The sequence below is a fragment of the Tympanuchus pallidicinctus genome, unplaced genomic scaffold (assembly GCF_026119805.1).
Source record: "Tympanuchus pallidicinctus isolate F22 unplaced genomic scaffold, pur_lepc_1.0 scaffold4, whole genome shotgun sequence".
Lineage (NCBI taxonomy): Eukaryota > Metazoa > Chordata > Aves > Galliformes > Phasianidae > Tympanuchus > Tympanuchus pallidicinctus.
This window is the reverse complement of record NW_026294758.1, coordinates 10,097,671-10,121,792: the sequence shown is the minus strand read 5'-3', so window position 1 is coordinate 10,121,792 and position 24,122 is coordinate 10,097,671. Positions and strand designations below refer to the sequence as shown.

Below are 24,122 nucleotides of genomic sequence, written 5' to 3'. Positions count from 1 at the left end.
AGTAATAAACTAATTCAGACCAGCTGATGGATATAATTAAACTACCCAGATGCTCCTTTGACAAAAGTGACTTGTGACCTCAGTTTTAAAGCATCACAAATAGAACTACAGCCCTTATACTGAAACAGACAGAAAAAGTAAGTAAATAGAAAAGTGAAAATGTGAGGAAAGAGCACAAAACTGCATAAAGAGTGGAACTGTGGAAGAAGAGGAAAGTAGGGAAAAGGAAGGATGGAAGGATAGAAAAAATAGCTTTTTCAACAGTTTTCTTGCAAAAACTGGTTTTCCAATAATCCTGTGCTGGCTGAGAAAGGAAAGATAGGGATTGTAATAGGGAGAACAGTCGATCTCACAGATTTCTAACCAAACACACTTAGATGAAAACTTGTGCTAAGCAGCCATTTTACAAAGCATGAATGTATCTCTCAGCTGCCTCAACATCTCTTATCCCTCAAGGAGGAAACATCTGAGAAAAGATGGCCGAATGGAAGCCAAAAAGATGAAATTTGATCCCGTTGTTTTGCCTTTCTCCTCTGAGTATTAATAAGCAAGTGGAAACACACAGGCAGGATGCAGTTCCTTTGCACTGTGTAGAATAAGCCTATTCAAGATCGTGAGTATCATGTTTGATTAAAATCGATGGATGGGAGCAGGATGATCCAAATCATAGAATCACAGAATCATGGGATCACAGAATGGCCTGGCTTGAAAAGAACCACAATGATCACCCAGTTTCAACCTCCCTGCTATGTGCAGGGTCACCAACCACCAGACCAGGCTGCCCAGAGCCACATCCAGCCTGGCCTTGAATGCCTCCAGAGATGGGGCACCCACAGCCTCCTTGGGCAACCTGTTCCAGTGCCTCACCACCCTCCAAGTGAAAAACTTCCTCATAAATCATAGAACTGAGTTGCTTGTTTCAAAAAAGTTTATTTAAACAAAGTAAGGTGCATTTCACAGAAATGGTTATAAAATGCAGAGCATATATAAACAGTAATATTGCATACACAAGTTGTCATTATCCTAAATTTTGCTTTTTCAGATGAACCAGTCTGCTCTGTGAATCAGAAAGCTAAAAAAAATCCAAAACAGTTATCCTACTAGGTAAGGTGAAAAAATATTGTGATGTAACAAAGCAGATGTCCACCTTTTCTTTCAGTTAAGAACGTGGCAATAAAAATAATTTCAGTAATTTGTCAGTTTCTATTATTTGGAAATATCTGTTCCATATCAGGACTAGACTTATATAAATTGGAATATGAAATGTACTTGCTTGGCTAACCAAGGCTCTATGCAGCTCTAAGGAAAGCTAGCTGAGATCTTCACACTGATGAATTAACTTAAAGGACAGAGACAGAGCAGATAGAAAAAACAGTTGGTTTTCCAGACAGACATGTCATACCCATAATGCTATTCACAAGCAATTTAATGGTGAGTTGGCAAGTTCACACATATTTCAAGCTCGACTTTGACGTAAAATGAATCCCCAGTAGAAATGGACTTCATGCTCAGCAGTGATCCAGTGCCACAGAACATGGAATCGAGACTTTTTACAGCACCTGAGAGCTTAAGCACACATTAAACATTCAGTACTCCACAGAATCAAACATGGAGGTGTTTGGTTTTAATCTTTGGGATGATAGGACAGAAAGTAAAAAGCACAGCCCTAATCCATAGCCACAGCTGTGAGACACACACCAGCTCATTCATGCAACATGTCAGCATATGAATTGTGTCTGAAATGCTTACTTACAAGTACATGAAGAGAGGCAGAAAAGGAAGGCTGAGGTAAAAGGAGTTGCTTCAGGTTTGCACTGGTGTAAGGAAAGCTAAAATCAAACAAACTGTAAAATCCATTAATTACTTCACACACAATAACTACGGAAAAAAAAACAAACCCTTATTTTCGAAACATGCAGACAAACACAGTTAAACAATAACATGACTTTCTGAGTTGTGACATGAGCATCACCAGTTTAACCTTGGCTTGGACTAAAAATAAAGAAGCTTGAACTCCGTCCAGCAGAGCTCCTTTGAATCTGTTTGTCAAGCAAGATGAATGAAGTCTGAAGCAGTCCAAGAACATAAACATTTCATTCACCATCTTCAAGCAGTTTCTGTAAGTTATTCTGTATCTTAGAAAAAGAGATAAAAATGATTGGGAAACAGAAAGTGTTGTACTACATTTTTAAGAAAATCAAGACATTCTTCAATATATTCTCTGTGTGCTTCTTAATTCTGTCACTGCTATTTATACCAGTGGTATTCGTACTAATTGAGAGTATTCATATTAAATGACAAGAGTCAAAGAAGCATCCAGATATGATCAGTCAGCAGAATGCTTAGCTGAGCAACTGAAACCAAGCCGATATCGCTTACAGGTGTCTCCTGCAACCTCCCATGGGTTCTTTTCTTCATCAGATAGGAGACAGGAGAACGAAACTAGAGCTAGAAATAAATTTTCAAAAAATCCAAAATTTGTAACTCAATCAAAACAAAATAGAAGCTCTGGACGTAAAAGTCCTAGGTTTCAGCAATTCAGATAGTTTTAGAACAGCTTCAACTACAGAGGCTTCTGATGTATGCAGCAAAATAAGCTCATCTAACCACAAGCAGATATGTGTCCCTATGCCCATGTATTGATTATACTACTGTATACTGTAATTCCTGCTCAGGGACATCACCTCTCAAACCCTCCTCACTGAACTGCTGTCCCGGATGTCTTTTTCAAGAACAGTGAAAAACAGTTTTGTAAGACCCTTACACATGTGTTTCCATTTAACAAGCTACGTTAGAGTAAAGAAATGAGTAAAATCAGGCCACAATTTTTTTCAGCCACTTGTAAAACTTTGTCTTAATACATGGTGCGTTCTGATGGCATGTTAAATATATTTAAAAGCCAAAGCACAATTCTGCTAGGTCATGGGAATTTCTGGACTCCAAGTATGAAGTAGGTCACTTGAAAAATCATGGCAGAATACTTCTGTGCTAAACATTTACTAACTGAAGAGTAATTTTTCATTTTTAACCTAGACAGTTTCTGTGAAGCAGTTTATAGTGCTGCAGCCTCACAAGAAGGGGGGAAGAGATGACAGTTTGCACTGAAACTTCTGCATTAGTTTTGCTGTTGAAGCCAGCTGAAGTCAATTACTAGCACTTTTCACTAAGACATATAAAGCAGTTAAACAACTGCAGTAACTTGAGCATATAACTTATAGATTTCTGCCAATTTTGCAGCAGTCAAACAACGTTCTAACTACTGGTTGTGGCAGCTACATGCAGTTCTCATTTAACTTGAGAAGCAGCTGACAGAGTTGTGACTGTTTTGCAATGACAATTGCAAATGTCAAGCAAATGTTCAATTCTGTAGACGCTAAATGGGAGAAGTACATGACTTAAGACTCTAATTCAGGACCAAGGGTCACTTCTTGGGAACAGCTCCAACATCCAGCTGCCTTTTACTGTATTTCCTGGCAGAGACAATGAAAGAGACTGTGCCTGCCTAGTCCTGTTGTTTTGCAGGCTTCCCACTGAAACAAAGCGAAGTCTTCCAATCTTGCCATTTGAAGACTTGTCCCAGACAGCTGGAAGGTAATAACTTCTTAGATGGACTAATTTGGCTAAAGATTGTAACTTAGTAATCATCTGGTAAGATTTCTTCTCTGGTGTTCATATGTTATCATCAAGAGCATGCAGAGATAAGTATGGAGGGAAATATTTTTGGAAGAGACTCTCTTGATCCAGTGTCACATGGGTAACAGTAATATTACATAACCTTCATGCTAATTGAGAAACCTACTTTGAGGGGAAAAAAAAAGTCACTGAATAACCTTGGCAAAAAAGCCAGTTTTAGAAACAGGTTAAAAACCCCATCTGATTTAATCACACAGGAATGTCAGTAACTTCTGTTTTCACTCCACTAATTAATTAATTTATTTATTTTCCCCATGCTCAGCCAGTTGATTCTGACATCTCCCCAACACACCCGTTCCATTTGCTTAGTAGCAGGTAGAGGTGTCAAAGATTTGGTGGTGGGGTGGGCTGTGAGCTGATGCTGGGGCTGCCCAGTGCCAAGCACAGCTTGTTCCAGCAGGCTTCAATGGATCCACCTCATACACAGTAGAGCCCAGCAGCCATGGCAGTGGCGCATCTGGGAAGGTGCACTGAATACAAAGCAAAAGCATCAGATGGAGAGAGAAGAGAAAAACAGAAACTGTATAGGGAACATCAAGGCCAAGGAGGAGACAGGAGAAGAGGAGGGGTGAAGGTGTCCCATGGAGGCTACGGAGAGGCCATGCATGCCAGAACAGGTGGAAGTTTCCTGAAGTACTTCTGCCTTTGCAGAAGCCCACATCAGTGCAGGATAAAATGCAACTGGAGCAGAAGAGAAATGAAAGGAAGCAGTGGCAGATTGAAAACTGATATTTCGTGACAATAATCCTTACACTGAACCCCAAGAGAATAGTTTGGTGCCAGGAAAGGAAAAGTCAGGAGAGAAGATGAGCCTGGGAGAAAGGCAAGGAAAGGTGTTGTTCTAACATTTGTCTTTGTTTCTCATCACCAAATGAAAATATACTGATTTTTCCCAAGCTGAGTCTGTTTTGCTTCTAATAGTAACTGATAAGCAATTTCTTTGCATTTATCTTGATCCACAGTCCTTTTCATTCTATTTTCTTCCCCTGTTCTGCTGAGGAGTGAGAGAGCTGCTGAGCTGGTAGGTCTGACTGTAGGCCAAGGCAAACTCACCACAGTTCATAAAGTGGAAATCAGTTCTCCCCATCCGCTCACGTTCTGCACAGATTTCCTATTCCAGCAAGTACATTTAGGCTTGCAATTATTGGATAGTGAAGAGCAAAGGTATAGGCAAAGCTCAGGTACAGTGACTTAGAAAGCTGGTGCAGCAGCAGCATTTGTGTTACAGAAGAGAGATGGATTCCAGCCATTTTGTATGAAGAGGATGACTCCATATGAACGCCAGCACAGCTTTTCTTAATCAGAAAACCAAAACCCAAACAAAGGCCCCAGACAAGGAATTCCTGCTAAGGAAATTTCCTGTTAACTTTAGAATCCTTAACTCTGATGGACAAAATTAAAAAAAAATCAAGATAATTAAATATAATTATCACCCCTGGCCTGATTGGTCTAGTAATATTTTTGGTGTTGAGCCTCAGCTCAAGGCAAAGCAGCTACACAGACCAATGCTTATACACTGGCTAACTTACAGCCCAAGAAAACAGTGCATCCTCTAGTAAAACATGCTAGTTTGTAGCTTGAAATCTGTGAGTGCCTTGGTACCTTCAAAAAAACAGACCAAAGAAAGTCAAGAAGAACCTAATGAGCATTACTGGCATGTGCATCATATCATACAAAGTTACCTTTTCCAATTTCATAAGATTAGTGTTTAACTCATCGCAGAAGGCATCAGCATTAACTTGCAAGTGAGATTCCAAACGTTGGCGCGCTGGATGTCTGTCAAACAGAATGAAGAAATTTGTGTGATGGGAATGAGAAAATGGAAAGCAGAGCTGAAAGCCACATTCAGATATGAATTATTTGAATGGCAGCATTGTGAACTGTATTTGTTTACAGAAACAAAGCCCTAAGTCACTTCTGTACTTCTGACTACATTCCTTACATTATTTCACTCTCCAGATGTAGAGTAGAAATAGCTGTGAAGTATTCCATCTAGAAATAAGCTGGAGAGCTGCATAAGTTCTGTGTCTTGTGACTTGGAGAAAACCAAAAAGCACAGCCCCTTGGCACAGTACAAGTGCACATTAGGCCATCCTGTACCCCTGCTTTAGTATTGGAACGACAGAAAATAGGACCTTTCTGTGTAAGAGTGCTTCAGATGATCCTGTTAGTCAAAATATGCAAAAAGTGGGAAAATGGCTTTCCATATTGCCTACTACTATGTAAGTTTATGCTTCTTCCCATACTACTGATAAAATATAAATGCAAGCCTGTTTAAGATAAATCACCATTTCCTTCCTCTTAAGAACCTAGCTTTGTCATATACGCAACTCAGCTTTCAGCTGTGTTCTGTGGATCCTAAGCACAGCCATTGTTCAGAATGACAATATGACTAAGTCTGAAACACTTTGCAGAAAGCTCCATTCCACCTGGGTACAGCTGTCTGGAATTTTGTTTTCTCCTGTTTTTCAGGTGGTGCTTCTTTAGCTGCCAGGATTGCTAACTGCACCATGTCACAGCAGACTTTGCAGTGAGGTTTAGAAATGACTGAGTCACATTTTTCAGAGAAGCTCAGAAAAATTAAGTCGTGAGAGGGAGAGAAGAGTTAATGCAAAATTTGATACTAAATAAAGTCATCGTATTTTCAGTATCCAGCTGAACTCCCTTCTGTCCTAAATTTTCTGAGGATGCCCATATGACATACTGCTGCATCTCCCTTTGAATTTGCAGATTTTCTGTTCATGCAACAGAGGGGCTGAAAAAAAGGAGGGGAAGATCATATCCATGACTTAAGCTCTTCCACAGTTATAGAATGAAACTACTAAATAATTGCTAGGAGACTTATAATAAAAGATCTGCAGTCCTACACTTCTTCTTCACTGGATGTGCCAGAAACTAATGGCATGTTTTCTAATTTTATATAGTTTGAATACTCCGTAAGTGCAACCAGGAAATATGATTTAGTTATTTTCTAGCCTTCTACTCCATACTGAGAGCAGTCATAGACACCTTATGATGCATTTTTTGGCAGTTCTCTTCAAAGACATGAAGAACTAGTTGTAGTTTCTATTTTGTTGTTGTTGTTATTATTTATTTTTGCAAGATATGATGTCAGTCTCTAAAGAGGAGTTGGGCAGCTCAAGGCTTTTAAAAACATCCTAAAAGTAAGTCAGATGTATTAGCCTAAAGATTACAAAATACCTTCTGTCATGGCAGGTTAATCAAATGACACTAAGACTGAATCATTATCTGGAAAGAAGCTCATTTCAGCAGTTTACCATTATTTACAGTTATCTGAAACATCCTGAAAGCAATACTACATCATGCCATTTGCTTGCATTAAAAGTCTTGAAAGGGAAACCATGAGATGAGGCTTGTGCAGACACAAGAACTACATTAAGTTTCATGAGGGCACAACAGTAACACAGGAGTTTCTGAAAAGACTGGATTAGCATGAGATACTGGAGAAGTATTTTTTATTTTTAATTGAAATAGTTATAGAGTTCATCTTACTCCTTAAAATGTGAATCAAAAGATGCAATGGAGATAAGACGTTCTTCCAGGACACTGATTTTGTATCTCATGTAGAAGGTAGAAAATATTAAAACACAGACACTGTAAGAGAAAAAAGTAAGATATGTCAGTTATGTTTATATGGACATGGGAATGTCAGAGACATCTCACAAACGCAACATTAAAAGACACTTAAATCAGTATTTGTACATGCTGTACAGGTACTGGTAGCATTCAGATAGTTTTGAAAGTCTGAACCTTGAGTATGGCTCTGCTAAGTGCAAGTAGTTTAAATTCTCCAACAACTCCTGAACCAAAAAATCCTTGGCTTTTAGAAGTAAAAGGCCTGTTAAATAGGTCTATCCTGGCATTTCTAGTTCTGAAAAGATATAAAGGCCAAAGTTTTCATCAATTTCCTCTTTTTCAAGCAAAGCTGAGATAATATTAATCTACATTAAAAAGAACAGAGTTGCTCAACAATCTTGATATCAATTGTTTACTTACAGAACTGCATAAAATATAAGTATGTGGTTCAGAGATAAGAGCTTCTGTAACTTATCCTTGTGAAAGAATCTGAAAGGTTCAGAATGACCTGCTAGGGAAAGAACACATGTTGTTTTGATCAGGAAACACCAAAGACACAATGGTGTTTTAAAGCATGCAACAGATAATACGAATAGAGAGATGAACAGGAAGAAATCTTCCATATTACATGAACTGACGTAACTACATGAGTTGGACTCAACTAACTTCAGCTGAGGATCTGCCCTTAATTTCCTACCATTTCGAAGGCAGTTTCTGGCTTTTCCTTCAGGTGCCCATTTACTGCGTGCATCAGAACGGACAGACTTTGTTTCAGACTTTGAAACTTTCAAGTGAGTCTGTGTCTCAACAACGCGATAATCTGTCAAAAGCAAGATTTTTAATAGAGCTGAAATATGAGGTCAAAGGAAACCATTTGTAGCTTAAGTTAGCCAAGGAATATGGTAACAGAAGGGTTTTAAGAGACGTACTTTGAACATAGATAGAAAGCAGGTGTTATTTTACAGGACTTAAAATAATCCATGTAATAACTGCACATAATGACAAAGGAGAAGAAAAGCATGTGGACTGAAAGGGATTGTGTATGGTACGTTTATACTTCCAGGTTATTCAAGAGAAGGCAACCCATTCAAGTTCCACAGATTATCACTGAATTTCCAGACTGAAGATTAAACAGACAAAAAAGCAATCTCTCAAAAGGACCAAATATGCTACAGAGATGATGGGGCCCTGGGCAGCCTGGTCTAGTACTAAATGGGGAGGCTGGTGGCCCTGCTCACCTCCCTGCTGGTGGCAGGGAGGTTGGAGATTCATGATCCTCGACATCCCTTCCAACCCAGGCCATTCTGTGATTCTGTGACACCTACACAACATTCTTGCTAACAAGGTGAAAAACTTGACGTAAGAATGAACAATGGATGATATCTTCGGGAGCTTTGATGACCACAAGGAACAGAATTAAGGTTCATAAAACAGAAACATAAAATCATACGAAATAGTTTTGATTACTAAAATCTACCACAGTACATAATATTTATTTGCACTGATTAGAAGACATTTTTTTTAACTTGAGCTATTTTATAACAGTTTTTTTAAATTAAAAATGAAAAAGAAAGGGGAAAGTGTCAAGGAAAGAGAAAAATAGAGAGAAAGAGGAAGAGAAAGGAAGCATGAATGTTTGCTAAGCTATATCTGTGACAGTATAATTGATAAGGGGCATATAAAACAGATGGTGAATGCAATTGGAGTCAGTAGTGATAAATCAAGCCTGATGGTGATGAAGTCATTATTTAATTCTGGATTACAAAGCGCAACATAACAGGAGAAATTCAGCTCTCGCAACCTGGAGGAAGACTGTACCTAACTAGTCTGCAGGACTGTGGAGAACACAGATCCACTTCTACATTGGAAGGAATTACAGAAGCAAAACCTAGAACTAATCTGTTCCCATCTTCTTGGAGCTCCATGATCCTACTCACCTTGGAAGCGTTCCAGCTCCGGGGTCTGTGAGCCTGTGCTGCTGGACTCATCCATCTCTTGTCTCTGCTCCTGTGCTATTCCATCCAGATCAGAATAGTCTTCATTGAAATCCTGGTGGGGAAACAGTCATAGCAAGTCTAATTAACCTTATTTCCTCTGACTTCCATGTAGAAACTGAACTAACAATTACATATTTAAAACTGCCTGAACAGAAGTAATTTTTGATAACACAAGATGTTGAAATCTGGTTAGCAAAATAAGCAGACCACATACAACCACCAGAATTTAAGCATCATTCCCTGCCTTAGTTCAACTGAGAAGATTAAGTATGCCTGCAAAAGAAAGATTGCTAGATTGAACAAGTCCAGAGCAGGCATTTCTAGAGTCAGAATCCGGTCTTCACATGTGCAGACACAGCTCTTTCAGCTTTCTGAACTGGCTCACAATGGAAGGACTGTAAAAGAAATACTCTGAAAATAGCCAATGTCAGAGGAAGCAGCGACTGTTAAGTAAGTACACAGAGCAGTGATATCTGACAGCAAGAGAAATATGTAGGGCATACACACCCTGTAATATTTCTAAGACATACACAATATATATCTAATTAATCAAGCTATACCTATGCTATCACTGCTTCTTAATGTTAAAAAGTTCGTGGAATTTTTACAAACAGATGTCATAATTTTCTTTGCTCTCCTTCCTTCAGACATTACAAGGATTTGCAACGAACAGAGCAGCGCAACTAAAGAACAAACATCGAAGCCATTTACCAGGGACAGAGTTGTAGGACGATCAGCCCTGAAGCTATTTTCAACAGAAGATGGACTGGGATTGTTGCCCATACTCGTATCCTGAAAAAAAAGGCAGCAGCTTTAACAAGAAACACTCCTAGCAATTGCCCAGCAGTTAAAAGTGCTAAAGCAGTAATAACAAACATAAATCTGCATTTCTTCATTCCCTTTAGTACTTACCTCAAGATGTCTACATATAGATTTTAATAGCTTGTAGGTTGTATCTCTGGAGAGTAAGGAGACAAACATATACTGAAAAACAAAAGTTCCAAAATCATTTGAGAAAAGACACACAGCACAAGTTTCCTTTCATCTTACTTAAACTGACAGCTATCTAATCAGCAAAACCACCTATTTTCAAGAACCTTCATGTAGCAAGGAAAACCTCCACTCCTTCTGAGATTAAGAACTGAGGTTAATCGCAGGGAACACAGAATAGGCACATAAAATGTGCCATGTTCTACTGCAGAAAACAGCATAGTCCAGATCTATAATTTTAATTTCTTGGTTTGTTTGTCTTAAAAACTTTGCATGCTATGTTTCCATAGAATCCTAGAATGGGCTTTGTTGAAAAGGACCACAATGATCATCTGGTTTCAGCCCCCCTGCTATGTGCAGGGTCACCAGTCACCAGACCAGGCTGCCCAGAGCCACATCCAGCCTGGCCTTGAATGCCTCCAGGAATGGAGTATCTACAACCTCCTTGGACAACCTGTTCCAGTGCCTCACCACACTCTGAGTGTAAAAAAAAATAATTTCCTACTCTTAAAAGAAAATGCCCAAGTTCAAAAACATTTCTGCAGAGAAAATGGTTTTGTTTTTGTTTTTTCTTAGGATAATCACATTTTCTACTAATTGATGCAATTACTACTGAGATTGTAGGGAGAAACTGCATTTTGCTGCATCTAAGGTATCGCTGATCGGGTGAGAGATGCCTGAGATGCCTGAACATTGTGAAGAGCTGTCAGCAAGGCAGAGAACACTCCCTGAACACACTTCCTGGGGTGTCACTACACAGAAGTCTTGGAGAACGAGGAATGATAGCTTACAGGCAACAGCTGACAACAAGAGGTTGCATTTCTTATTTTCTCATCTAGTTCTACATAGCCCTTGTCTGACACTTGAGGAGGCAGAAGTAGCTCAAATTATCTGGTAAGAAACCAGACCCTGTGGGATTCTAAATCTAAATGACTACACGTGACCAATTTCTCTACCTGCTTAAATGACCAGCTGGCACCTTCAAGAATCTCTCATGATATGAGTGCCAGTAAGTAGACAGGACAAAAGATGTTGAAAAATGAAAAGGAGAACAGGCAGGGTACAATAGCATTGTCCTCTATGTACTTACTCTGTCTGTGACTGTTGCTATGATCAGAGCATTTGGCACAAGAAGGGCAGTCTTGGTTTTCTTCAGAAGTGTCACTGAGAGCACAGGTATGCTGATCTACAACAAGACCATGGCAGTATTAGTCTCAGTACATGCATACAAACCTGCATGCTGTTCCACAAGTAGCCAGCCTACCAACTGTGATAAGCCAGACTTTCAATGCTCTCCATGTAAGGATTTCTCCTCTATGTCTTGATTACTAACAATTCATATGGAACAGGTGTGGTTTCAGATTAATTTCTTAACTATTTTTAGTTCTATTTTCATCAGATGTTCTTAAAAGACTGGAAGCTTTGTTCACTGTAGATCTCCAGAAGCAAGTAGTCTTAAAGCTAGGCGTTTTGCTGAGGAACAAAACAAATCAGACAACAAGGTATTGAAGAATAAAAAATAGCTCTTTTCACCACTTACAGATCCTTTCATTTGCACTTAACAGCTGAGTAAACAGCTTGTCCATGAGTATCACTGAAAGATCCAGTAACCACACGCCCTCTGACTTATTTATACCCATTCCTGAGTGCCACCCAAACTGGCTACATTTACACTGAAAAGTTCCCAAATTTTCCTTCTGCTCAGTGTTTTTATCCAACCCCTTCAGTAATATGCGTGGTGCTATATTTCAGAGTATTTCAGTTAAAATGTTATGCGTGGGTTCTTTCTGTAAACCTTGTATTATAAAGGACTGAATAGCTGGTTTGACTTGCAGTTGAAAAGCTTTGGGCTTAGAAAGTTAGGCAAATAAAATAATCCAAGATATACATGGATAGGCTACAGCTACTGTTGAAAACACCTGCCTCAATAGTTTGAGAAATTTCAAACTAAGATGAAAAGTGTCCAGAGATTGAGCACTGAGCGATCAGAGCACTGAATTAAAAACACATTAATGCAGGAGAACAAGGTTTCTCTGTGCAATTTCATAAACCTTCATTAACTTTTGTTCAGAGCAATAAGTGCAAAGCAACACCAAGCCATTAAAAATATATATATATTTTGGAACTAACAAGAAGTGTGCTTCATCTGGATGCAAGATAACCAGCCACTGCTTAAGCATGGCTAGCTATTCCTCTGTCATCTGCAGGCTAGACAGTCATTTGTTCATTCATTCATTCAGTACTCAGTTTTATTAAAAAATATGTGAAAGAAAAAAAAAAAAAAAAAAAAGGAATGAAAAAGAAGAAAGAAAAAAGAAAAGAGAAAAAAGCACAACCACAACAACAGCCAATGCCTGTAACTATATATTATTGTTAGGTCTATGCCTGAGTCTAAGAATCTCTAAGTCTGAACACAATTTTTAATCTGGACAGTGATTATTCTATCTAATTCTATTTTATATCAATTATTTATCTTATCTAAACATGCCAATTCTATTTGTTTTTCTATTTGTTTGGCTTCAGACGCCAAGTCTTTTCCAAACAAGCTAATTAAATAGATTCTCCATTATACTTTTCCTGAACTGAATGTTTTCTTGATCCAAAAAGATTCTGCAACACTTCTGTTCAAAAAAGGCTGTTTCTTAAGTGGAAAGAAGGGAGTAGATATGATGCTTGTTTGACAGGAAGACAGAACAGAATTGTCATGTAGTCAGAATACAGTTTGCGTTGCTGAAAAAAACCAACAACAACCATAACAACCACCACTGAGAAAATAAATGAAACCTACCACTCCCAAAGATTTATCAGCAGAAAATCTGCAAATAGCAGTGATAAAAAAAAACGCAGCTTAGAAGTTTTCTAGTTGGTTCAGTCCACCTCAAGGCACTTTAAGTAAAAGATGTTAATGGCATTCTGCTGCATGCAATTTTGATGGATAACATTACTGTAATCAAGACTAAAGAATACTTAAGTGGGATTAAGTACTTGCTTATTGCATTCTTACTTAAGCATTAGATTAAAATGGGAAAATCACTGCTAGTATTTTATTTCTATCTGGAGTAATAATTATTTCAGGAAACAAGTTTACATGCAGGCATCTTGAAAAGCAACTAGGATGATGCTTAGCTCCAGAGAAGACTGGAGGTCAATACATACAGCCAAAATAGAAGAACCTGGAAAGACAGCAAAGTCTTTCAAAGCCTGTTAAATCCTGCAGAAGGATTCTTTTATTTCTTTGTACACAAAGTGTTTACATTGCAGGTTCAAATCTCCTTATTTTCATGACTATTTCACCCACCAAAGATTTTAAAAGAAGAAAATCTGTAGGTAGAAGAAATTGTCCTGATAAATGTAATAGAACATGTAGACCTGCTACTTCTCTCAGCAGATGGGTTACGGCTAAGTTTAAACTGTTTCAAGCAATAGAGGTTTTGCATCTTGGCAACTCTGTCAATATATGTGGCATCTATGAAAACGGTTCTTCCTGTCAAGCGTGATTTCTTCCCCCCTTACTACACGATTCTTCATTATACAGCCAATTTCCCTGTTGTTTTGTTGATGATATGTCTAAAAATCTATGCCTGCTATATGTGACTGAATCAAGTGTGTGTGTTGTGGAGGCAGAGAAGACAACTGGAACAACATGACCAGGCCTCTCTCTTTTTTCATTCTCATTTTCGTTTTTCTCCCCTCTCAATGTTTTCTAAAACAGGGACTCAGGACTGATTGCTTGGAATATCACTACGGACACATTCTGAAAACTTATCTACTTTATCTCCTGTTTCCCTTTGCATCATTTATATGAATATATACATACACTCACACTGCTGACATTTTACTAATATCATTTGCCAGTTCTAAATGATTATCATTTAGCAGCTTTTATTCCATGTCTTTCTCTTCAACTTGGCGGGTTTTTTATTAGATTTTAATCATGTATTAATCATGTAAAATTCAAGCTAAGCTTGAATTTTAGAAAGCTGCCCCACAGTTTGGAGTAGGTCAAAGCACATTCATTTGTGCTGTGCAGGACACAGACAGCAACTTCAATTTTAATGAAACTACCTGACAAGATAGATGCTATGAACTTAAATGATGGCATCCAATCCTTCATTAATTTTGATTTCTTTGTCTGGCTTTCAGTGACATGCACACCAACATCATACATATTAATATATTGCTTACACTTAATTAATATAATGCATCAACTAGGAAACAATAGTCCAGTTCCTTGGCCCAAGCAATAATTGTATTAAGTTATAGAGCCAGTCTCAGTAATGTGTCATTAATAATTTTAATCATTTTTAAGAAACATATTCTACCTTCTTAAAGTCCTTGTCAAAGATACACTGTGTTCCAGCACAAGAGCTGACAGAACAGAAAGAATGTATTGTGAACTCCCTAAACTGGTGTCAGCACCACTGAGAAAGGGTTTTGATGTAAAAAGCAAGTAATTCAATGAAGTACTTGTGAAAGAAAGAAGCCAAAAAAATCCTTACTGCAAATCATGCTTCTTCCCAATAAAAGATCAAAGACAGAGAAGAGTTTATTTTGACAAAGACCCCAAAACTTCCAAATCAACAAAACAGAACATGCATATTTTTGGGTGCAGTGTAATTTTAACTATATGCATAATGTTCATCAAAGGGGGATAAAACGCTATGCAGGTCATATCTGTATTGAGAAAAGAGTAATTAGGATCGTCCCAGCTGTTCAAGTCTGTTCTCTTCTTTACACTAGGCTCACAAGTGAAAGCCTACTAGACTTTCTCTGTTCATGTAGAACAGAAGGAACAGGTAGAAGAATCCCCTCAGGCCTTTGCAAGTTCACTCTGGAGTCAGTTTTGGTGGTTTTTTTTTTTTTTTAATTTAACTGTTAATGAGTGTGCTTGATCCTTCCCACCATTTCCCCAACTAGCCCTTATACTTTGCACCCTGCCTCCTCCTTCTCTTTTCCAAAGTTAACCCAAGAGAGCCAGTTTCGTACAATTACAGCTGTGTGAGTTTGGCAGCCTTTGTAATTCCATGTCAAGTTATTTTCTTACGTATTTTTTCAGACAGGAAATCCTTAAAGCGATGACTGGTTCTCTAATAGTAATAGTACTCCTGTTTTAGAGAGACTTTTGGGCATAGTCATTCTTTTCAGTAACACTTGAAGGTATTAGAAGTTTTCTAGCCTTGCATAATAAAGCAAATTTCAAGTGATGACAAGATTTCTAAGGAACTGTACTATGATTTAGTACTAACCTTAGTGTCTTTACCAAAAACCTTGGAATGGAAACAAATCCAGTTTTCAGAAAGGAACAGCTTTCCTTGATAAAGAATTTCTTTCTGGAGAGCACAGGTAAAACCTAAAGTATAAAGATATTCTGTAACTTTTAGTGTACACACAACACACACTGGCATTTTTTTCTTTTTTGCTCTTTATTTATTTATTTATTTATTTATTTATTTTACTCATTACCTGTTTGGGTATATACCTTTTAACAAACAATGTCAAACCATCCCTGATCATTGCAGGGATTTGAACTAGGCAATCATTAAAGGCCTCTCCCAGCTCAAACGATTCTGTCACTCTAAACCTTGATACACTGAAAAAATTTTACAAGTATAGAAAAGCTCAGAAGATTTCACAAGCTTTACTTTAATTCAAAACAGATGAAGAATAAAGATTTAAATGTGTAATATGCAACAGGGTCTCAGATGCCAAGACACTTTTTCGACAGAGTACCACCTAGATTCCTACAAAGCTTTAGACCAGTTTTCAAAACATTGCTCAAGGTTACTCTGTTAAGAAGTACAAAGTGAGCTACAACACCAAAAGATGCTAAACACACGAAGAACAAAGAAATATACATTTTACAAGACCGTAACAGAAACACCCCTGCATGCAAATGAAGCCTTGCAGCTCCAGGCAGCTGGAGTTAAAGTTTTTTAAAATTGGGGCAGTGCTTTTTTTATGCCACCAGAGTTGGCAGATATTAACAGTATTTTGATCCACAGCCAGCAATAGAGGGGTCTTAATACTCACTTTGTTTCAGTGGCTCATCAATGGAAACATCCAGAAACAGCTTATGAAAGTGTGCATTTGCCTTCAGCTAAAAAACAAAAAGGCCCACCACGAAAGACACATGCCTTATTAGATGTTCTTACAATTAAGTGACTCATATCACTTCCTATACTTCCATTTTCTTCTCCTTCTGCCTATTTGTTTTACAGCACATCATCATTTTTGCTATATGCCTATTAACTTGTTCTGATCTAAGATGAAAAAAGGGACCTACATCCTTACACAACCAGGAAATAGAATACTAGAAAACAAGGATGCTCTTCCAGTTCTGTATTTGCTCTTACCAGTCATCAACAAAAAAAGTCCATCTTCTCCCTACCTGATTTGAGATATGTTTTTTCCTTTCAATTTTGGAATCATTCTTGCTTTCCACTGTCAGGAGGGGACTTTCTGTACTGCTCTTTGTCCTGAAAATAATAATTAAAAAAAAAGCATGCCATGTAAGATTATTGACCTCATTTAATTTGCCTTTTAAGTTATCAACAGGACTTTTTTTTTTCTGTGAGACACATTAATCTTTCAACTGCTACAACCTGATTTTTGAAGTAGTACATAGCAATGTATAGGAGTCTGTTTTAATCTTGAATTAGGTCAGTCCTCCAAGAGGTTTATTTTTAACTTAGAAGGAATATTTTAGACCACTAGTTGTAAGGAAAAAAAATGTTCAAAGCATTTTTATAGGTTTAATGGATCATCATTGTGCCTTGCTCCATGTTTGTTTCCAAGCAACATAAGAAACATTAAGCAATTCACTTGGTAATGTAATAAAAGTCAAACCTTAGTAGCAGAGAGTTCAAGCTAGTGCAGTCGAAGCTATGAACTTATACTAGAAGAAGGGAGGTTGTTTGGAAAGTGCAACAGAGAAAACAAGAATGTACTTTCAGAGAATGGCTACAAACACCAGTGTATGGAAATCAATGAGACAACCAGCAATTCTGGAAGTGAAGTTTCCAATAAATCAAAAAGGACTATGAATGCTCTTTTTATAGGAAGCTGTTGTACCTGTACACCCTTAGCAATTCATACTGAAAGAAAAAAGCAACAACAACATAAAAAAGCCAAATAGCTCAGAAGTAGAAAGAGCACAGAGGAAAATCTCTGAGGATGATAGGAAAATAAATTCTGCTTATTTCAGGGCTAAGAGTGAGAGGAACCTCAAATTAGGGGTATAAATAAATTGCTGTGTTTCTCAGGTGGTCCCTCACAGAAGAAGCCTCCAATATACATCTGTAGGCATATTCACGTTTCTGTGCAATGTACCAGTCAAACTGAACAGCTAGCTTTGCCTTATGCCAATCCTTCCATATAGCATAGAGTCAAACTGTATGAGAGGGATTAAACTGGAAAGAAGTTTTACATAAAAAGTTATCACGTATTTCTCTCAAAGATGCTTCAAAAATTTAAGTGCTGCTTTGTAACTACCTGCCCTGTGACCACAACCACTCTGTCAGGTTGACCACTGACTTCTGCATTAGCTGCCCAGTTGAAAGTGAAAGGAATGCAAAATTTGCCCTTCAGAAGTTTTTTTTTTTTTAAAATTATTACTTCAGTTTCTTTAAGAGAGACTGCAGTCATCTGATACAGTTTAAAGTGCAGAGTCCAAAAATATTCTTTTGTTATAGCTTTATAGTGGATAAGCACACTAGCAAGAAAGTATTCTACGAATAACCCATGACTCAAACTGCAGCTCAGTTAGACTGCGTCAACCTGGCTGTGAACAGGACGTAACCAGCAGTGGTTACAGTGCAGTGCATTCTTCCCTGCAAGAGGAAAGCTAATCCAACCCAAGAGTTCATACTACCACTCTTCTGACTGCTGCTGCCATGGCAGCCTCAGGATGTAGGCTCCCTGCTTACCTGCTTAGGGTGCAAGCTAACCCACAAATGGGGTATCTGATAAATCTCATTTCTCAGCTCAGCTTCCCATTCTGATTTTTTAATTAGCAGAAACCTGACAATATTCCTGACCATTACCTAGCAAAATCAACTTTCTTTCCATCATCAAAATGTTCCATTTCACTGGTAGGAGTTTGCAGCAAAACAGGAGGTGATTTTCCTGGCTTTCTTCTTTCACTCGTTCCATTTTCTACATCAGAACTGCAGGGGGGAAAAAAAAAAAAAGCAATGTGTATTGCAGGATTCATACCAATGCCAAATGCCACTTTGCCATATTGTCACTATTGAACAAAATGAAAAACAAAATTATGACACCCTTTACACTGATGTCCTGAAAAGTCTGCATCTATTAACTTGTCAGTATTACGTCAGGACTTTATATTCATTAGAAAGATGTTGAAGTGTTCAGAAGCACAAGTAGTGTTCTCCTGGTTCTTCTTGACTGGAGACTGGGACCAAGGAAGAAAAAGAGCAACAGACCAGTAGAAGAAACTGGATATATGGATGATGTAGCACTCAGGAAGAGTGAGGAAAAGTAACTGTTCCCCTCCACTCTGCCATTTTAAGGCCCCATCTGGAGTAGTGCATCCAGACTGAGGCCCCAGCACAAGAAAGATATGGAGCTGTTGGAGCATGTACAGAGAAGAGCCATGAAGACCACAGAACTGGAGCACACCTCTCTTATGACAATTGAGGGAGCTGTTTAGCCTGAAGAAGAGGTTTCAGTGAGACCTAATTGTGGCATTCCAGTCCTTGAAGGGAGCTTACAGGCAGGAGGGAGACAGACTTTTTGCGTGATCTGATAGTGACAGGACAAGGGACAATGGCTTTAAACTAAAAGAGAGGAGATTTAGCTTAGATCATAGGAATAAATGTTTTACTCAGAGGATGGTCAAGCCCTGGAATAGGCTGCCCAGAGAAGTTGTGGACGCCCCATCCCTGGAAGCATTCAAAGCCAGGTTGGACGGATGCTCCAGGCAGCACATCTAGTTGGATGATAACACTACTCATGACAAGGGGGTTGAAATAGGTGGTTTTAAGGACCCTTCCAACCTAAGTCATTCTATGATTTTATCATTATACATCTCAACAGTTAAGAGTGCTGGAATTTCAGTAATGAGGAGAGGTAAACTGCAATCTTGCCACAGATGTTACAGTGCTCATGACATTTGCAGCTCTGGTTACTTTCAAAATGTACAGTCTCATTTTGGAAAAATGCATTTCACTTTTAGCACTTAGATATGATGACTAACGGAAGTTACTTTGATTGGCAGGTTGATAGATAAACATTATGCATGGTAACACCTAACTCTTAACAGAGTATTTGTTGCTCACTGTTGCATGAGGACATTGGATTGTATTTTGCCTCACTTACCTTTTCCACGAGACCTGATCTGCACAAAACTAACAAATGAAGGGCCCACTCCATGTGCCAAAAGTGCTATTTCTTTCTGCAGAACTGTCACAGTGCACTGTCCTTTCATAGCACATAGCACTGTTTCAGAAATGCACACTGAAGAATCAGCAATAAGCAATATGTTAAAGCCCTTCTCTCATCATTATCTCACCTCAGAAAACTTAGAGGAAAATGCCATTACAAATAGCAAGGTCTGAAGAATATTAATACTTTAAAATAAGGCATGACAAGTAGATGCAACATATAAACACACTCTTTTATGGAAGACTAAAGCTTCCGCATGAAAGAAAAACAAATTATGCTGCCTGTAATCTAAATGCCTGAACACAGATGAGAGCATTTACAGAAATTTTTCTTTATGATGTTTAATTTCTACAATTCTACGATGACAACATAGTCATCACTGCCATCAAGTGAGACTGTTGTATCAATAGGAAGTTTATTTTTCCTACTAAGGTAACAGCTTTGCTGACAAAGATTTCCAGACTAATTCCACTTGGTTTTAGTAAGAGCATAATATTTTCAGCTTTGATTATGCTTTGGTAAATAAGATCAGAAGATACAGCTCACAATGTCTTACTGAAGATATAATGAATTTAATAGTGTTCTAATTCACAGCTAAATTAGGGTTAAAGCCATGAAGTTTTACCTTGCTGATTCTGAGATTTGTTCTCAAAAAGTCTTATGTTTCCATACGGCAATTATCCCCCTTTCTAATTCTTCCCCACCACTTAACAGTCTTCACCACAGGGGCACTGAGTTGACACTTGCTAAATCAGTTCACACTTTGCATGAAAGGGTCACAGCACTAAAGTTTATAAGGAAAAAATAAATTGTTTCCGAGTTGTTTTGTTCTTGGACTGGCTCTGCCTGACCACAAGGCACTGGCTTTTACTTTCGGCCTACATACATTAGAATGAAATGATCTGATTTAGCTGGAGCTCAATCTTTTGAATGAAAAACCCAAATAAGCAATTTTGTATTGTTAAACATTTTATGAGGATAGAACTGTCAAACTAAGGTGCTCCCCACAGTTACAGGAGAGCCTTTATTCTCAAAGCCTGCAAATCCTGCAAGTATGAGGCTGGACAGCCTGCTTATTCTGACAAGGCAATACTACTGGCAGATCAAAGCAGCCCAAGTCAACAACCACACTTACTACAAAAAACTTGTTGTGAAAAAGAACATATGCCCTGGGGTTTAGTATTCCCTTACGCTCACAAGTATAGTAAGATGTTTTGTTACTCCTAAACACATTATTACTTACCACTCATACACCCTTTTCCCCACCCATAAATTATTCCCTGTTCCTTTCCCTGGTTGCCTCTCCAAAGAGGGGTCAGATGGGACTTCAGGGGATCATCAAGTACAAGCTTCCCTTGCTAATGCATGCTCCCTACAGCAGGTTGCACAGGAAAGTATCCAGGCTGATGCTGAATATCCACGATTGTCTCCTTCAGTTGAGAACAGAAGGGATGTGCCTAGGCAATAACTGGGTTCAAAACATCTCAAGAGAGAGGAAATGTCCTCATAAGCGTGTCCTACTGAAAGCAGTGATAGGGTATGCTCCTCCCAGCCACCACAGTCTTGCTTACTTACACCCCCTTCACATTGACCTTTCACATAATTAGACACTACACAAGAATTTGTCCTTGTACTTCTGGTATTTGTAGCTCTGTATAGTGGCTAATTTCCTAATAATTATCTTCAAAATGTCAGAAGGAATCTTATTTTATTTGACCTTCCAGAGAAGGAAAGATCATGGCATGACCTAAAAACAGCATTTATCAGGTCAAAAGTAAATTAAAGTGCTCCTTACAATTTCAAGTCTAAGTCAGGATTCATAAATACTTTGTAAAAAGATCACAAGACTCAGCAACCCACGCAAAACAAACAAAAGATCAAAAGCATCACAGAAACAATATTAACCTTATTACTACTGTTAACAACAGTTGCATTTAAATGAATGATGTTTGCAAGCATTAGAGCAAAGAATGTAAACTTTGAAACAGCACCTTGTTGATTGGAAAATAAACATCTTTTACATTGAACATAGTGCACTTGGTACTATTACTAAGCTGATATAAAATAACTGCTAAGAGAAAAAAAAAGTCTCTAAAATCCATCAATAAATAAACCGTAGTTATAAGCAGTATAGGTAAACTTCTTGTAAAAATGTTTGTTTTTAAAATATGCAGAAATAACAAGATGTGAGTACTGTAAGATTAAATCACATAAAAGGAAAAATGATAGAAATACATTTATAACAGCAAATAGACAAAATTTCACTATAATGAAGAATTCAGAGTTGTATTATCAGTAATGTCAGAGGAACTTCATCTCTTCCGATTTGAATGGTTTCTGTGACATAAATGCTTTCTGACAGACACCTTTGTTGAGCTGCTTGTATGGCACAAAGCTTTTGGACTTTCAACAGCTTTCCTCTTCGAAGCTAATCTTCTGCAGCACCTGGAAAATGCAGACTGCCTGTGAAAATAAGTTGTGTCCTATTAACTCAGTGGGATCCTTTCATAGAAAAAAGAATTCTAAAACATATATTTTTTTCCCAGTTCCCTTCCAAACTTGTTTGAATGAGAAACGCTGAACAAAAGTAATATACCAGAGATGTGCTAACAGGCCACAGTTTTGAAAGCAAGCCTTGAAGAATGGCCAGCTTGTAATAGATACAGTCTTGCAGACACAAACATGTCTCAGACAAGAACTTCAGAACCAGATAAGGTTTGCTGTCTCCCGACAGCACACACAGACTTTCCTGCAAAGCTTCGTAAAGACATTCAAAGGAAACCCAGGCTACTTGTTCTGTGTCAATAATCAAAGGTGCTAGTTGCAACTTCAGCTGTTTGCCAAGCACAGTGAAAATAAAATTTTCTTAGGGTTTAACAGGGGTCAGCATTGCTATAACATACCCTTTGTGGACAAAAGATTATTGTGTTATATTAGAAGTCCTGCAGCCCTTCTTCATCACTTTTATACAACAAGGATTAATTTTGCAGCTGCAGTTAGAAAGATGCTTTATTGGAAAAGATCAACCAAAGTAGTGAGGAATATCACAGGAACAGGATGGCCTAGGTTGGAAAGCATCTTAAAGACCATCAAGTTTCAAGCCCCCTGCTGGGGACTGGTTGCCAACCACAAGGTCAGATTGCCTGGGCCCCATCCAACCTGGCCTTGAATGTCTTCAGCAATGGGGCACCTACAACTTCTCCAGGCAAGCTGTTCCAGTGCCTCACCACCCTGTGAGTAAAGAATTTCTTCTTAACATCTCACCTAAATCTCCCCTTTTATTTTAAAAGACATTCTCCCTTGTCCTATCACTATCAGACTGTGTAAAAAGTCACTTCCACTCCTACTGAAGTATTGGAATGCTGCAGTGAGGTTTTCCTGAAATCTCTCTTCTCCAGACTGAACAAGCCCAGTAATTTCTTTACTGTCCTCAAGTGGGCTTGGTACAACTTACACAGACATATTTATCACAAACATAATGACATCTTGTACCTTTCAGCTCATTTATTGCATTTACTTGACAGCTACAAGCAGATCAAAGGGATTTGTCAAAGAAACTGAACCTGTGCACAAGGCCAAAACATTAATAGATCGTGTTACTTAAGCTATTCTTACTTGCAGATGAGAATAAATTCAGATGAACTGTTTATTCTTTCAAAAGCTAAAAATGAAAGGGAGAGGCTCAAAATGTAGCAGAGACAGCCTTCAGGCAAAGATGACTGCAAGGCTGTATGATGAAATATGCTAATGTTTGAAAGGACACTGCAAAGTGTGCTGCAGTCAGAGGCTACTTCCTTAGCACAGATATCCCTTGACTTACCATTCCCCTATGGAACAATCTTCTCAGCATTCCTTTCACTCAGCCTAAACTTGCTTGAGTTGTAAATCTTCTTTCAGAAGGTATGTCCTGTCATTCCATTAAAAGTCTTTTCTACCCCAAGCCAGCCTGAACAAACCTTTTTTGGTCATGTAACTGCACTCTGAAGTATTTCATCTGATAGGTTTGCATTCATACCTTATATAGTTGAATTATTTCTCCCAAGGACTGAATAAAATACTCTCTTTTCTTTGTAAACTATCCTACTGTCCTCTTCATAGCAAATTAAAGCAGTACTGGATAAATCATCAACAGTGCCCAAGGATTTTAGAGCTGTATGTTTCTACACAGATTGGTCACTTGAGGGCAAAATGCCCACAGACTCTAGTATCTGTACAGCCACAGTACAGTGCTATGTGGCACAAGCACTGCTAATTGGGGAAAGTACATCCCCTAAAGAAATATGCCACTGAATACTGTTATAGAATCATAGAATCGCTCTGGTTGGAAAAGACCTTAAAGATCATCAAGTCCAAACACTATCTAACTATACTACCCTAACTCTAAATGTTATGTTCTTACCTATTTCTAAGACCAAGTACTTCTACTGTGCAACTGGAAAG

The 24,122-nt window shown here is 38.2% G+C and overlaps 1 protein-coding gene across 4 annotated transcripts in view; it reads right to left on the bottom strand.

Moving 5' to 3' along the window:
• Window positions 1-910: 910 nt before the first annotated feature.
• The window catches only part of GRAMD2B (GRAM domain containing 2B), a 40,567-nt gene continuing 17,355 nt past the window's right edge, over window positions 911-24,122 (bottom strand). Inside the window, exons 2-14 of one of the 4 annotated variants that reach the window (XM_052700604.1) lie at window positions 18,320-18,442; window positions 16,666-16,753; window positions 16,308-16,374; window positions 15,524-15,627; window positions 11,368-11,463; window positions 10,200-10,271; window positions 9,999-10,079; window positions 9,228-9,339; window positions 7,988-8,110; window positions 7,711-7,798; window positions 7,207-7,308; window positions 5,376-5,469; window positions 911-2,135 (exon numbers count right to left, since the gene is read on the bottom strand). In XM_052700604.1, the coding sequence (XP_052556564.1) occupies window positions 2,094-2,135; window positions 5,376-5,469; window positions 7,207-7,308; window positions 7,711-7,798; window positions 7,988-8,110; window positions 9,228-9,339; window positions 9,999-10,079; window positions 10,200-10,271; window positions 11,368-11,463; window positions 15,524-15,627; window positions 16,308-16,374; window positions 16,666-16,753; window positions 18,320-18,442 (1,192 nt within the window). In that variant the 3' untranslated portion in view covers window positions 911-2,093. Of the gene's footprint in view, window positions 2,136-2,324; window positions 4,164-5,375; window positions 5,470-7,206; window positions 7,309-7,710; window positions 7,802-7,987; window positions 8,111-9,227; window positions 9,340-9,998; window positions 10,080-10,199; window positions 10,272-11,367; window positions 11,464-15,523; window positions 15,628-16,307; window positions 16,375-16,665; window positions 16,754-18,319; window positions 18,443-24,122 lie in introns of those variants that run through there. The other 3 variants (XM_052700603.1, XM_052700601.1, XM_052700602.1) reach the window with 3 other exon arrangements.